Below are 12,614 nucleotides of genomic sequence, written 5' to 3'. Positions count from 1 at the left end.
TGTCTTAGAGTCATGTTTAATCATAATAATTGTCACATTATGTTCTAAGTTTGTGTTGAATTTCGATTTTGTTGATTGAATTCTAGATACATTTGTTCATGTATTCTTGTCATTCTTAGCCTATCTTTTGAATTTTGAGTCTAATTCATGCATGTCATTTAGTTCATAACATGTTCTAAATCAATTCCTAGAAGTAGTCTTGTTGAAAATGACACAAGTTGGCAGAAAAATTAGTGTCCAGAAAAGAAAAAAAAAGTGAAAGGGAAGTCTGCTTGTTGTTTTGGCTCAAAATTTGTTCTATAATTGGTGCCTATTTTATACCAATCTTAGTTCTGAAATTTCAATTGAAAATTAGTGTGAAAACAAGTGCCAAAACTAGAGGTTTCTTGAGTCTTATTTTTTTGTTTTTTTACTCTACTCTAGAGCCATTCTAGGTTTCTCTTTGAGTCCTAGCTTGCTTTTGTGTGCTTTTCATTGCTTTAACTGTTGAATAATCCTTGAAAATTTGTCTTGTTAAAACTCTATTGATTTAGCTTTCATTTTCATTTTTTGGTCTTTATTTATTGCTTGTCTCTTTGTTTCCTTGTTTGGGAATTGCCATATAGGGAATTGGAAAGGAGGATTGGTGTCATCCCTTTAAGAATTTGAGTCAAAAAGCAAGGGGCCAACCACCTTAAGAGTTATTGGACTAAGAAGCACTCCAAATTGAGTGAATCACCAAAGAGAGAAGAACCACCAAAATTGAGGACCTTTATGTAATTTTGTAATTGACAATTTAGTTACCTTCATTGCTTTCAAATTTTGTAACAAAAAAATCTTTCATTGGAAATAAGTTGGGAGCCTCCAATAGGTCAACCTACTTCCTTTTGTGTGTAATAATTTTAGGCAATTTTTCCTTAGGATAGTGAGTGTTTTGTTGGGAACCTTAAATGAGGTAATCCAAACACTCTTAGGAACCGCCTAGTTTACATTTCTTTTACTTTAATTTCTTGCTTACTTTCATAGCTTATTTTCTTTACTAGTCACACCTAGCTTATCTTGTTATTGCATAATACTTTCTTCTTGCTTATCACGCTTATCTTGAGTTCTTTTGGAACCCTAGCTTTTACCTTTTTTTCAAACCCCCAAAAAGAAAGAACCACAACTAAGGAACCAACATGAGTCATCATTCATCTACTCCCTGGTTTGCAAACATTGTCAATTATTTAGTTGCTTCTATTTTTCCACCCTTAGCATCTAAGGCCCAAAAAGATAAAATTAAAAGTGATGCTAAGCATTTTATTTAGGATGACCCCTACTTGTGGAAATTGTGCAGTGATCAGGTCATTAGACGATGCATTCTAGATCATGAGACTGACTCAGTCCTGCAGTTCTGTCATTCTTCCGCACCGGGAGGTCATCTGGGTGTTCAAAGGATAGCTCGCAAAGTGATTGACTGTGGCTTTTACTGGCCCACCATCTTTAAAGATGCGTGGAAGATTTGTAGCACTTGTGAGCAGTGTCAGAGAGCAGGAAGTGCACTTACATGGCGACAACAAATGCCTCAGCAACCTATGCTATTTTGTGAGGTGTTTGATGTCTGGGGAATAGATTTCATGGGCCCTTTTCCTATATCTTTTGGTTATGTTTACATTCTCCTTGTAGTTGATTATGTTTCAAAATGGGTGGAAGCCAAGCCCACTAGAACTAATGATGCTAAGGTTGTTGTAGATTTTGTCAGATCTAATATGTTTTGCAGGTTTGGAGTACCTAAAGCAATTGTTAGTGATCAAGGAACCCATTTTTGCAACAAATCAATGCATGCCTTGCTTAAAAAGTAAGGGGTTGTCCACAGGGTATCCACACCATACCACCCCCAAACCAATGGACAGGCAGAAATTTATAACAGGGAGATCAAGAGAATTTTAGAGAAGATTGTGCAACCAAGAAGGAAAGATTGGAGTACCAGGCTAGATGATGCTCTTTGGGCACATAGGACTGCCTATAAAGCACCCATAGGAATGTCTCCTTATCGGGTTGTCTTTGGAAAGGCATGTCATCTTCCAGTGGAGATTGAGCACAAAGCATATTGGGCAGTGAAGACCTGCAACTTCTCTATGGATCAAGCTGGTGAGGAAAGAAAGTTGCAACTGAGTGAGTTAGATGAGATCCGCCTAGAAGCCTATGAGAATGCCAAGTTCTATAAAGAAAAGACCAAGAAGTTCCATGATAGCATGATAATTAAGAAGGACTTCATGGTTGGGCAAAAAGTGTTATTGTATAATTCTAAGCTTGGACTCATGAGTGGTAAGTTGAGGTCTAAGTGGATTAGTCCTTTTGTTGTTACTAATGTTTTTCCTTATGGGACAGCTGAGATCAAAAGAGACTCCACAAACAAGAGCTTTCAAGGTCAATGGACATCTACTTAAGCCATTCCTCACAAACCCTTCTTTAGTGGACGTAGTGGTGAAAGAGACTTCCTTACTCCACCCTACTCTTCCTCTACCATGACTTAGGGAGTTTTTCTTTCTTATCTCCTTTAATTTTATTACATTTGTCCGATTCTATTAGATGGTTTAATTGCTTTTAATCTTTTAATTGTGCCACATTGAGGACAATGTGTTGTTTAAGTATGGGGGGAGTGTGTTTTGGTTTTGGTTTTGTTAGTTTTGTTGGGTTCTAGTTTAATTTTGTTAGTTTTGTTGTGTTAAATTTGCATGTTTGTCTTTGAATTATAGGATATGTTCAAGTAATGGGTAATTGTTCTGAAAATAAAAGTCTATTGACATTTTGTGACTTGAAATCCTTGTTTTTCCTTTACATGTCATGATAGTTTTGAAAGCTCAATTTGAAAGTGATATGTTTACCTTTGTGAGAATTCGAGCCATCCATCATCATAATCTTTTGGTGTGTTTTGCCCCATTGATTGCTTGCACAATAGCCTTGGCTTGATTCTTGTTGATGCTTCCTAATTCACATGCATATTTGGAAATGATTTAGGCAATTTCGTTCTTATAAGCTTCTAGCCAAATGGACTTACCTTGAATTAATTCCTTTGATAGCCCCTTTGAGCCTATTTTCCCCTTTCTTTGTTTTGAAGCTCATTACAAGCCTTAAGTGAAAAGCCCATTGGAAGATATGATTTTTGGCCATGCTTGATGTATATATATATTGCCTAGTTCTTTCTTTAATTTTCAATTTCGTACTGTTCAATAAAAAAATAAAAAAAAATGAAAAATGAAAAAAAAAATTCAGTTGCTGCAAATTCTGCAATTTCGTACTATTCAAAAAAAAAGAAGAAGAAAAAGAAGAAAAGAACTGAAGTTGAATAAATAAGGTCTTGATTTGGGAGCCTTGGTTGATTTTGTTGATATTAGAGGGTTTGGGTTTACTACTTGTGCTTAATTTCCACTTATTTCCCATTGCTCCTCTATTCCTTTGGGATTTAGCTACTTATTCCATATTTTTTTCCCTACCTTGTCCTTGGCCCCATTACAACCTTTAAAGACCTTTTGATCCTCATATGCATGTGTTGTCAAGTCGTTTGTCAATTTTAGAATTTTGCCAAGTCTATGTGGTGTTTGTTTTCATGGGTGCTTCGAGAGTAAACAGTAGCCTAGACACTTGAGAGATAGAGTGTTTATCTTGTGAGGCTTAATCATTTTTCATTATAGAGCTAATTAACTATTTTGTCATGATTGGGTTGCTTGGATGATTTTCACGAATGTCTTGACTCTTTGGATCTCTTCATGTTAGATGTTACCCATTCCTTTCATTCCTTGATGTTCATTGAGAAATATGTAAATGTTTTTGTTTGTCTCTCTTTGATATCCTTGGATTTTGTTCTTTATTTCGTTTTGCCCAGGAGTGCAAAAGGCTAAGTATAGGGGGTTTTGATGTGCCATTATTTTCTCCTATTTCTTAACCCTTTTTGCACCATTTTAAATACTGATTAGTCTTAATTGTCAAATTTATGAGACAGTTTTAATATTTGGGCTCAATCAGCTAATTTGATGTTTTTAATCTAATTTCAGGAATTAATGAAGCATTGGGCTTGAATCTAAAATTGGGCTTGGGCTTGAATCTAGAATTGGGCTTGGACTTGAAGAGGGCAGACTAATTTATTCTACAAAATTAGATCTTATCTTATCTTATCTAGATATTATTTAGATTTGATCTCATCTAGATATTATTTCATCTAGATCTTATCTTATCTAGATTTGATTTGATTTTACTTATGGGCTTGGATTTAAAACAAATTTGTAAGCTTTGGGGCTGAAAAACTATATAACAACACCAAGGTTCTAGTTTAGCTCTCTCTCTCTCTCCTCTCTCTCTCTTCTATCTTTCGTTTTTAGTTTTAGTCTCTCTTCTCTTTCTCTTTTATTTTCGTTTTTTACAATTCCAGTTCTGACTTTTAGTTTTCTCAATAAAATTTTGTTCTCTATTTGATTAATGGAAGGCTAAGTCCGCAACGTTGTTTTCTCTTGAGAATCAAGCACAGTTCTCTTTGAGGTTCTATTATTACTGTTAAATTTTGTTCAGTTTTTCCTCTTCACTAATTACTCTGAATTTGTTGCTATTAATTCATGCATGCTTAGTGTTTGATTAATTATCTCTACGCTTAATTTATGTTCATGCTTAATGATCGTTTATGAGTAATTGGTGTTTGTGATGCTTAATCACATAATGAATGCTTTATGTTAAATTTCGCTTAGTAATTTAATTTAGGGTTGGATTAAGTGGTTGAACTGATAAAGGATAAATTCTCGCAACCTAGGATAAGAGACTTGCTTGCGAATCAAGGGGAAGCATCGTATTTTAATTCTGATATTTTTCTAATTCAATTTTACTCGCTATTTAATTTACAAAAGCAAACAACCCCCCCCCCCCCCCATTTGTTACTATTTCCTACTATCTGTTATGAACATTTGGTTTATCATTGCTCGTTGGGAAACGACCTAGGATTACTTCCTAGTTACTACATTTTAATGTTTATTTGATTCAGGTATGGCCTTGATCAAAAATTAAATTACATATTTGTTCATTTAGTTATTTTAATTAATTTTTAGATTTTTGATAAGTTTACAAATATTTGATCAAATGAAAGTGTTTGAGAAATGGTTTTTTTCTTATTGATTATAATATTTGCTTTTAAACTTAACTTAAATTTATGATTACCAATTTTATTTTCAATAAAATAATAAAATTTATCATTATCACTTTATCTGAAATTAAATTATTTATTTTGATAAAACTTTTTCTTATCATTTGTTAACTAAAAAACTATATTTTAGATTGGCTTAATTAAATTTTTCATACCTGAAAAATAGACCATTTTCGAATTACTACCTAAAAATTCATTTTTTGTTAAATAATTATCTGAAGAAATTTTGTTTTGACTTACTACCTCTCGTTAGTTGGCTTCCGTTAAGTGATGACGTGGCAAACAGAGTGTCACACCATCATGTACAATCATTGACACGTCATTGTCACGTCATTGAAGGTGATGATGTGGCAATAAGATGTCTGTGACAAGGCGTGATGATATGTCACTCTATCTGTCACGTCATCACTTAATGGAAGATGACTAACGGCAGGTAGTAAAATGAAACTAAATTTTTTTTCAGGTATTTGGTTGAAAAAAAAAAGAATGTTAGTAGTAATCTAAAAATGACCAAATAATAGCTTTATATTAAATGAGTTTCTATACTAGTGAGGTGTCTATTAATCATGTTAGGTGGAAATAATGGCTTTTGTGTGCGTGAAAGGTTCAACTTGTTTTGTAAATGGGCTTGTGTTGTGTGTGATGTTGCTAATGCTAATGTGTGTTAGTGGGAGGTTATGAAATTCCATAGCATACAATCTCACAAGGTGTATTTCTTTCTTCCACAGCTCCGTCAAGAAAGGATCATTTTACTGTGTTTAATGCTGACCATGAAGACAAGTGAAAAACAAAGAAGTCTCAATGCATATCATGTTAAATTCAAATGGATTTCATTATTCCGTTATGCATAGTTCATATAAGTTATCCTTTTTTGTTTTTTCATTACAGACTCTCACATCCTTTTTGTTATAAAATCATGCGTGCATTTCATAAATCTTTAACACTTTGTTACTTATATGAAATCTTAAATTAATTCCTTATTTATTATGGATTCGGATTTTTTTTGTAAAAAAAAATATAAGATGCATTTATTATAATAAATGCTACCATTCAAAATAAAAAAGATTGTATAGTATTAGTTTATGTTGAAACGCCTTTCTTACTATATTGATTTAACTTTTCGGACTTTCTCTCATGATATTATTGAAATGGGATGTACTAGAAGTAAACAAAAAAGTGTCCATTAACATGATATTATTGAAATGGGATACACTAGAAGTAAACGAAACAGTATTCATTAACATGATATTACCAAAATTTTGGATACCTTTTACGACAACTTTTTGAATTCTTATTTACATTCAATCGTATGAAGCATTATATATATATATATATATATATATATATATATATATATATATATATATATATATATATATAGAGAGAGAGAGAGAGAGAGAGAGAGAGAGAGCTAACCCATAGGTAAAACAACTAAAGTCCTTGCTTTCGGTCTCTAAAAAAATTAGGCCTAAAAAAAGATATATTAATAATTATAAGACTCGTATTTTCTTATAATATGCATAAAAAATAATACAGAAGAAAAATAGTTTTAATTTCTGGCAAGAACCATTATTTTATTGTTTAGTTTCCACTTAAAATTAATTCTCACTAATTTTCATTAATTAGTGTGTCCTTTAATTGACTATTTCAAAGTTCTCTCTGGATATATCAATTTTCATTAAAACTAATCTGAATCTCTTTTCTTATTTTCTCTAATTACCAAAAGTCATTCTTTATTCTCTTCCCACTGATCTGAAATATCACTTTCATTCTCATTTATACTCTTTGTGCCTCTTTGTTCATCCAGATTATTCATTCCTTTAATCTCATTTGATTAAGTACACTTATTATTTTTATCCTCAATATTTGTTTTGCTTTTGATTTGTGGTTTGGCTTTGTGGCTCCTATTTCAATTCACATGTAAGGTATTACACATGCTATTTTTAATAATTCTTCTATCCATTTGACTAAACAATTTTAATCCTTTATGCTGCTTTTCGCTTTTTCAAATACGATTGTAATTTTTATACTTCATTTTTTATTATTTTTGTATAATTTCTTGAAATTCTAAAATATTTTTGTTTTACATTTATTATTTTTGGAGTTCATAGAGCATTGTGGTGAAATATCTCAACTCAAAATATAAAGCAATCAATTTGCAAGTTGGCAATAGTTTTATTGTTCTAAATTTTTTTTCAAAATCTTGATTTATAATTTTTTTTTTCATTTTTTATAAATTAGTTGCTTTATTTCAAAATGTCAACTCAAAAATTTGAATATGGTTATTCAAAACTAAAAAAAAAAAGTTCATGCTTTAGTTGAATCACAGAAAAAGGGATTTTGATAGATTTATCAAAACAAATAAAAATAAATATGAAACTATAGGTAATTGCTCATGGAATGAACAAGTTAATAATGTATAAATTGATGAAAATGAAAATAGAAAAGAAGTATTAGTTAATGAACAAGTTAACAATGTAGTAATTGATGAAAATGAAGATAGTGGGGAATTATTATTAGTTAATGAACAAGATTATATTGATTCAAAACTCAAAATGAAAAAGAAGAAATTAATAAATTAAAAGAAACAAGTATTAAAAATATATATGATCCAAGTCAATGGACAAATATTAGTACAAATTCGAGAGATTTATTAGTAGAAAAAAGGTCCTACTAAAATTACTAATATAGATTTTCCTAAGGATGAATTCTCAAGGTACTTTTCTTTATCATTTTACATTCAGAAGCTGCCTAATAGTGAACAACATGAAAGAAGATGGTTAATTTATTCTCAAGATTTGCATAAAGTGTTTTGTTTTTGTTGCAAATTCTTTAATCTTGTTCCTAGTGCAACTTAATTTGCTAATGAAGGTAGTAGGGATGGGAGAAATATTAGTCATCAGTTGAGGAATCATGAGATAAGTAATGGGCACATTGCTAATATGAGTTTATGGATTGACTTAGAAACAAGGTTACTAAAAAATAAAACAATTGACAAACATGTTCAAGAACAAATAAATAGAGATAGGAAACATTTGATAAATATTTTATTTAGAATTATTGCGGTTGTTAAAACTCTTGCAATAAAAAATTCAAGTATAATTTAAATGATTGCAAAATTTGATCCTATAATGCAAGAACATATTGATCGAATTAAATATAATAATATTCATAACCATTACCTTAGGCATGGGATACAAGATTAATTGATAAATTTGTTAGCAATTGAAGTTAAAACAAATATTATAAAAAATATTAATAATGCAAAATATTTTTCAATCATACTTGATTGTACTCCTGATATAAGTCATCAAGAACAAATAACTTTTGTATTACGATATGTAAATGTTTCTTCAATTCAAATACAAGTTTTTGAATGTTTTTTAGAATTTCTAAAAGTAGATGATACAACTGGAAAAAGGCCTTTTTGAAACTATTATGAATGAAATAAATAATATTTCACTTGATATTAATTACTTAAGAAGACAAGGTTATGATAATGGATCAAATATGAAAGGAAAACATCAAGGTGTGCAAAAAAGAATTTTAGACATTAATTCTCGATCATTTTATACTCCACGTGATTGTCATAGTCTAAATTTGGTACTTTGTGATATGACTAACTCTTGTCCTAAAATTACATCTTTTTTCGGAGTACTAAAATGCATATATACTCTATTTTCTTCTTCAATAAAAAGATGGAAAATTCTACAATATGATATTCTAGCCTAACTCTCAAACCATTGTCACAAACACGATGGGAAAAGTCATATTGAAAGTATAAAAGCTTTTTGATTTCAAACTCCACAAATAAATGATGCTTTACTAAAATTACGTCAAATTAATGATGATCTGAAAAATAAAAAAGCAAAGCTAATTGTTTGGCAACTTATGAGCTTCAAAATTGAGTTTTTGTTAAGTATGATTATTTGGTATGACATATTATTTGTTGTAATCCATTAGTAAAAAGTTACAAATAAAAAGATATCAGAATGTATGTTGCTATAGAATAATTGAAAGGCCTAGTCTTGGAGGGATAAGCAAGGCATGGATCTAGTCTTGGAGGCATTGATGGAGAGGTTCTCCTGGTCCCTCTCGCAATGGCTTGGGAACCATAGAGGGGGAGTTAGAGAATGAGAATACACAGAGTGCGAGAGAGTAGAGGGAGACATCAAATATTAAAAAAAAACGAAAATTCTTCTAAGACAGTTTTGTAAAATTGTCTTAGAATGACAATCTTCTAAAATGGTTTTTACAAAATTGTCTTAGAACGATAGTCTTCTAAGACTGTTTCCAATAAATCATCGTAGAATGATTGTATTTATTTACAAAAATGCCACCACATTTCTTTCTAAGATGATTTTTTGACAACAGTTTTAAATATGCCTCGTAAAAACTATTTTTTTAGTAGCGACAAGACATTCTATATTATTATGAAAAAAAATAATTTACAAGTTAATTCTTCAAATGTAATCACTAGTTGAAAGCATCACTTGGTTATCCTCTAACCCGAGTAGCATGGGGCACGTGGAATCCCAAGTGAATCAGCAAGGGTGAATGACTATTCTGAGATCAAACAAGAAAACATTCTAGGTAGTATTTTTTTTAAGTGAAGTTTAGGTTGTAAAATTAAAATGAATATTATATGTAAGAAAAAATATATTTAAGCCAAAATTATATAATTAGATGATAATGTGATAATTTTATCCAATATCAGTATATTCTAGTTAAATTCTCACAATTATATAAATAATCTAATTGGAAAATATGTAAAACTCAATTTTCAAATGGTAACATAATTTAATATAAATTTATATTTAAAATAAATTTAAATGCAAGTTTGAATCACATTGAATGGGTTTGTGTTAAACGTATGAACATTAGTTTTATTAAATTTTACACCAATTTAATTAATTAACTGATAAGAAAAACAATTTAGTTCAATTATGTCTGACTCTTTGACCAGCAAAAACATGCTTGACTATGTGGAAAGTCAAATGAGCTGGAAGATACTAGATATACGTCAAATGTGTGTCCAATGCCCAAACAGTGAAATAAAACATAAATTTTTACGTACACTATAAATCAATTTATATATTTTTTATGGTGTCATTGACTGTAATAAATGTCTTATTTATTTTATTTAAAAAATTGAATGTGAAATAACTAAGGATGTAGTTAAAGAATTCATAAAAGTAACAAAGAATTAGAGTTTTATGAAATGCATGAGACTTTATAACAGAAATGATGTGTAAGGGTCTTTAATAACGAAAAAGAGGAGAATTTTCCATGCATTATTCATAATGGAATAATGAAAGCAACTTGAATTGAACATGGTGTAGTCCAGTGAGCCATTTGTGGCCTGTTCCTTCAAAGCACCATGCACCATTGACTTAGCTTCTTAATTTCTCTTTCGTTGTCTTCATCCTCAACATTGGAGATCATAAATCAAACATCTCTTGACAACGAAGAAGCAAAAGAAAGAAACACACCCTGTTATGCTATGGAAGTCCATAACCACTCCCTGGCACACATTATCATTGGCTACATTAGACACCCAACCAAAACTACAATTTCCACTTAACATGATAATAGACACCTCAACAATACAATAACTCAATTTGTCTATCCTTCTTGTTACATTATATGATTTATCATATTATGATGTCTCACCCTTCTGTTTCTTTATCTTTCATTCTGTTGATTAGAATTTATTGTCAACAATACAATATTCATTTCCACTACTAAATCTATCTATTCCATCTACAAGAATTCCGAAAACCATCATGCACTGCCACAAAAGATATTTGGTTTTTCATGAACTTGCAATTCTCTTAAAGGAACAAATCGCATGAATGGAAAAATAAAATTGATTTGAAAAAAAGAAAGAGGAATTGATTAATTGAAGAGTTTCATTTAAAATAGATAAGTTGAAACAAGTATATATGTTGAACATATTTTTTCACCCAACAAAAAGCACCAGCAAATAGAGTGTTGTAGAGGGCCATCCTCTTATTTTACCCCCATGACACAATGTAACAACTAACACACTTCCAACAAGACCCAAAACATAAACAAAAAACCACAAAAAAATTGACACATTTAGAGAGATAGATCTTCATTTATTTGATGCGTTCTTGCTCTCATGTTATAACTTTCACATCATTCACCACCCATGGACTCCGATCCATAACTAATCATGTTGAACCCCAATAACTCATTACTCCCATTAAAAGCTTTAGTTATTGTTATAATTGTTATTGTTATTATTGTCACCCCTGTCTCTTTCTTTGTCTCTAGAAGCGTACTTGTACATCACAGGGTTCTTGAAGGTGCAAATTGTAAGGCTAACATCATTACCGGCAATGACTCTACTGCCTATGGCACCGCCAAAGACTTGCCCTTGAGAGGTGGAAAAGCTGATCCCAAAGGATAAGGGAGGGGCAGGGGTGGCTCCAGGGTGAAGGGTGTAGTGGTTGTTGTATAAGTAGGAGCCATTGAGGGAGAGCAAGGTGAAGGGCCCGTGAAGTGTGAGGGCATCAACACCATGCAAAGAGTTGTTGAGGGTTACTCCAGTGATTGTTCCAGAGGCACTGAGGACAGTGAGGCTAACGTGGCCTCGACGAGCAACATCAAGAATGGACTCAATGATATCGCTGCTTGGGGTCACATTGACAATGATGACCTTCATGTAGGGTTCCACAGGTTGGGCCACCAAGAAAAGGGTGGTCTTGGGCTTGTTCTTGGAGCCCGCGGGCCTACCACATGGCTTCTTGGTGGATGGGTTTGTAAGGGGGAGATTCTCTAGGGGTTGGTTTGTAGTTGGTGATGGTGGACAACGAGGGAGTCGAGAGGAGGAGCTAGTGTGGTTGAGCCAGGAGGATGTCAAGTCTAAGTCGAAGGAGACGGAGTTCTGGGAGTTGGAAATTGCCATGGAATTGTTGGTCATTATGACAAAGAGGGGAATGAAATGAGAGGAGGTAGAAAATGTAATAGGTGTTTTAAATGTTTCAAGAGGTATGGAGTGAAAGAAAAAAAAAAGAGGTAAAATGTTTTGGGTGAGAGAGAGTTAGATGGAACAAGGTCCAATAGCCTTGGTTTTAATGGTGTGAAGTTTTGTTTGTGAAGGAATTTTTAGTGTGGTACTGGTAGTGACTTCTATGAATTTCTTTTCAGTAAACAAGAATCAAGGGGCTTTTTGGGGAAGGTAATGTGAGCGATTTTTGAAAGTGGGGCTCTTTTATGCACAATGCAACAAAAGTTTTTAAAGTCTCACGAAATTTATTTATAAAAAGGTAATATAATTTAAAGTTAGGATTATAGTCAAAGATTTTAAAATCATTTATTAAAATTATTACAAAAACTACTTCTAATAAAAGGAAGAATTTATTGGTATATATTATTTTTAATGTTCTATTTAATTAAGTCAAAGTCATGTTAGACATATTTATTATTACTAAGCACATAG

The 12,614-nt window shown here is 31.7% G+C and overlaps 1 protein-coding gene across 1 annotated transcript; it reads right to left on the bottom strand.

Annotated features, from left to right (window-relative positions):
• Positions 1-11,384: 11,384 nt before the first annotated feature.
• Positions 11,385-12,095, bottom strand: LOC114401816 (AT-hook motif nuclear-localized protein 28-like). The gene has a single exon (XM_028364400.1). The coding sequence runs from the start codon at positions 12,093-12,095 to the stop codon at positions 11,385-11,387; it is 711 nt and encodes a 236-aa protein (XP_028220201.1).
• Positions 12,096-12,614: the final 519 nt, after the last annotated feature.

Source organism: Glycine soja, chromosome 20 (genome assembly GCF_004193775.1).
Source record: "Glycine soja cultivar W05 chromosome 20, ASM419377v2, whole genome shotgun sequence".
Lineage (NCBI taxonomy): Eukaryota > Viridiplantae > Streptophyta > Magnoliopsida > Fabales > Fabaceae > Glycine > Glycine soja.
Note: the sequence above shows the minus strand (reverse complement) of the source record. Positions and strands in the feature narration are given on the sequence as shown.

What these genes read in the sequence shown, in the direction of transcription:
- LOC114401816 (XM_028364400.1), bottom strand. Translation starts at nt 12,095, where the DNA reads ATGACCAACAATTCCATGGCAATTTCCAACTCCCAGAACTCCGTCTCC.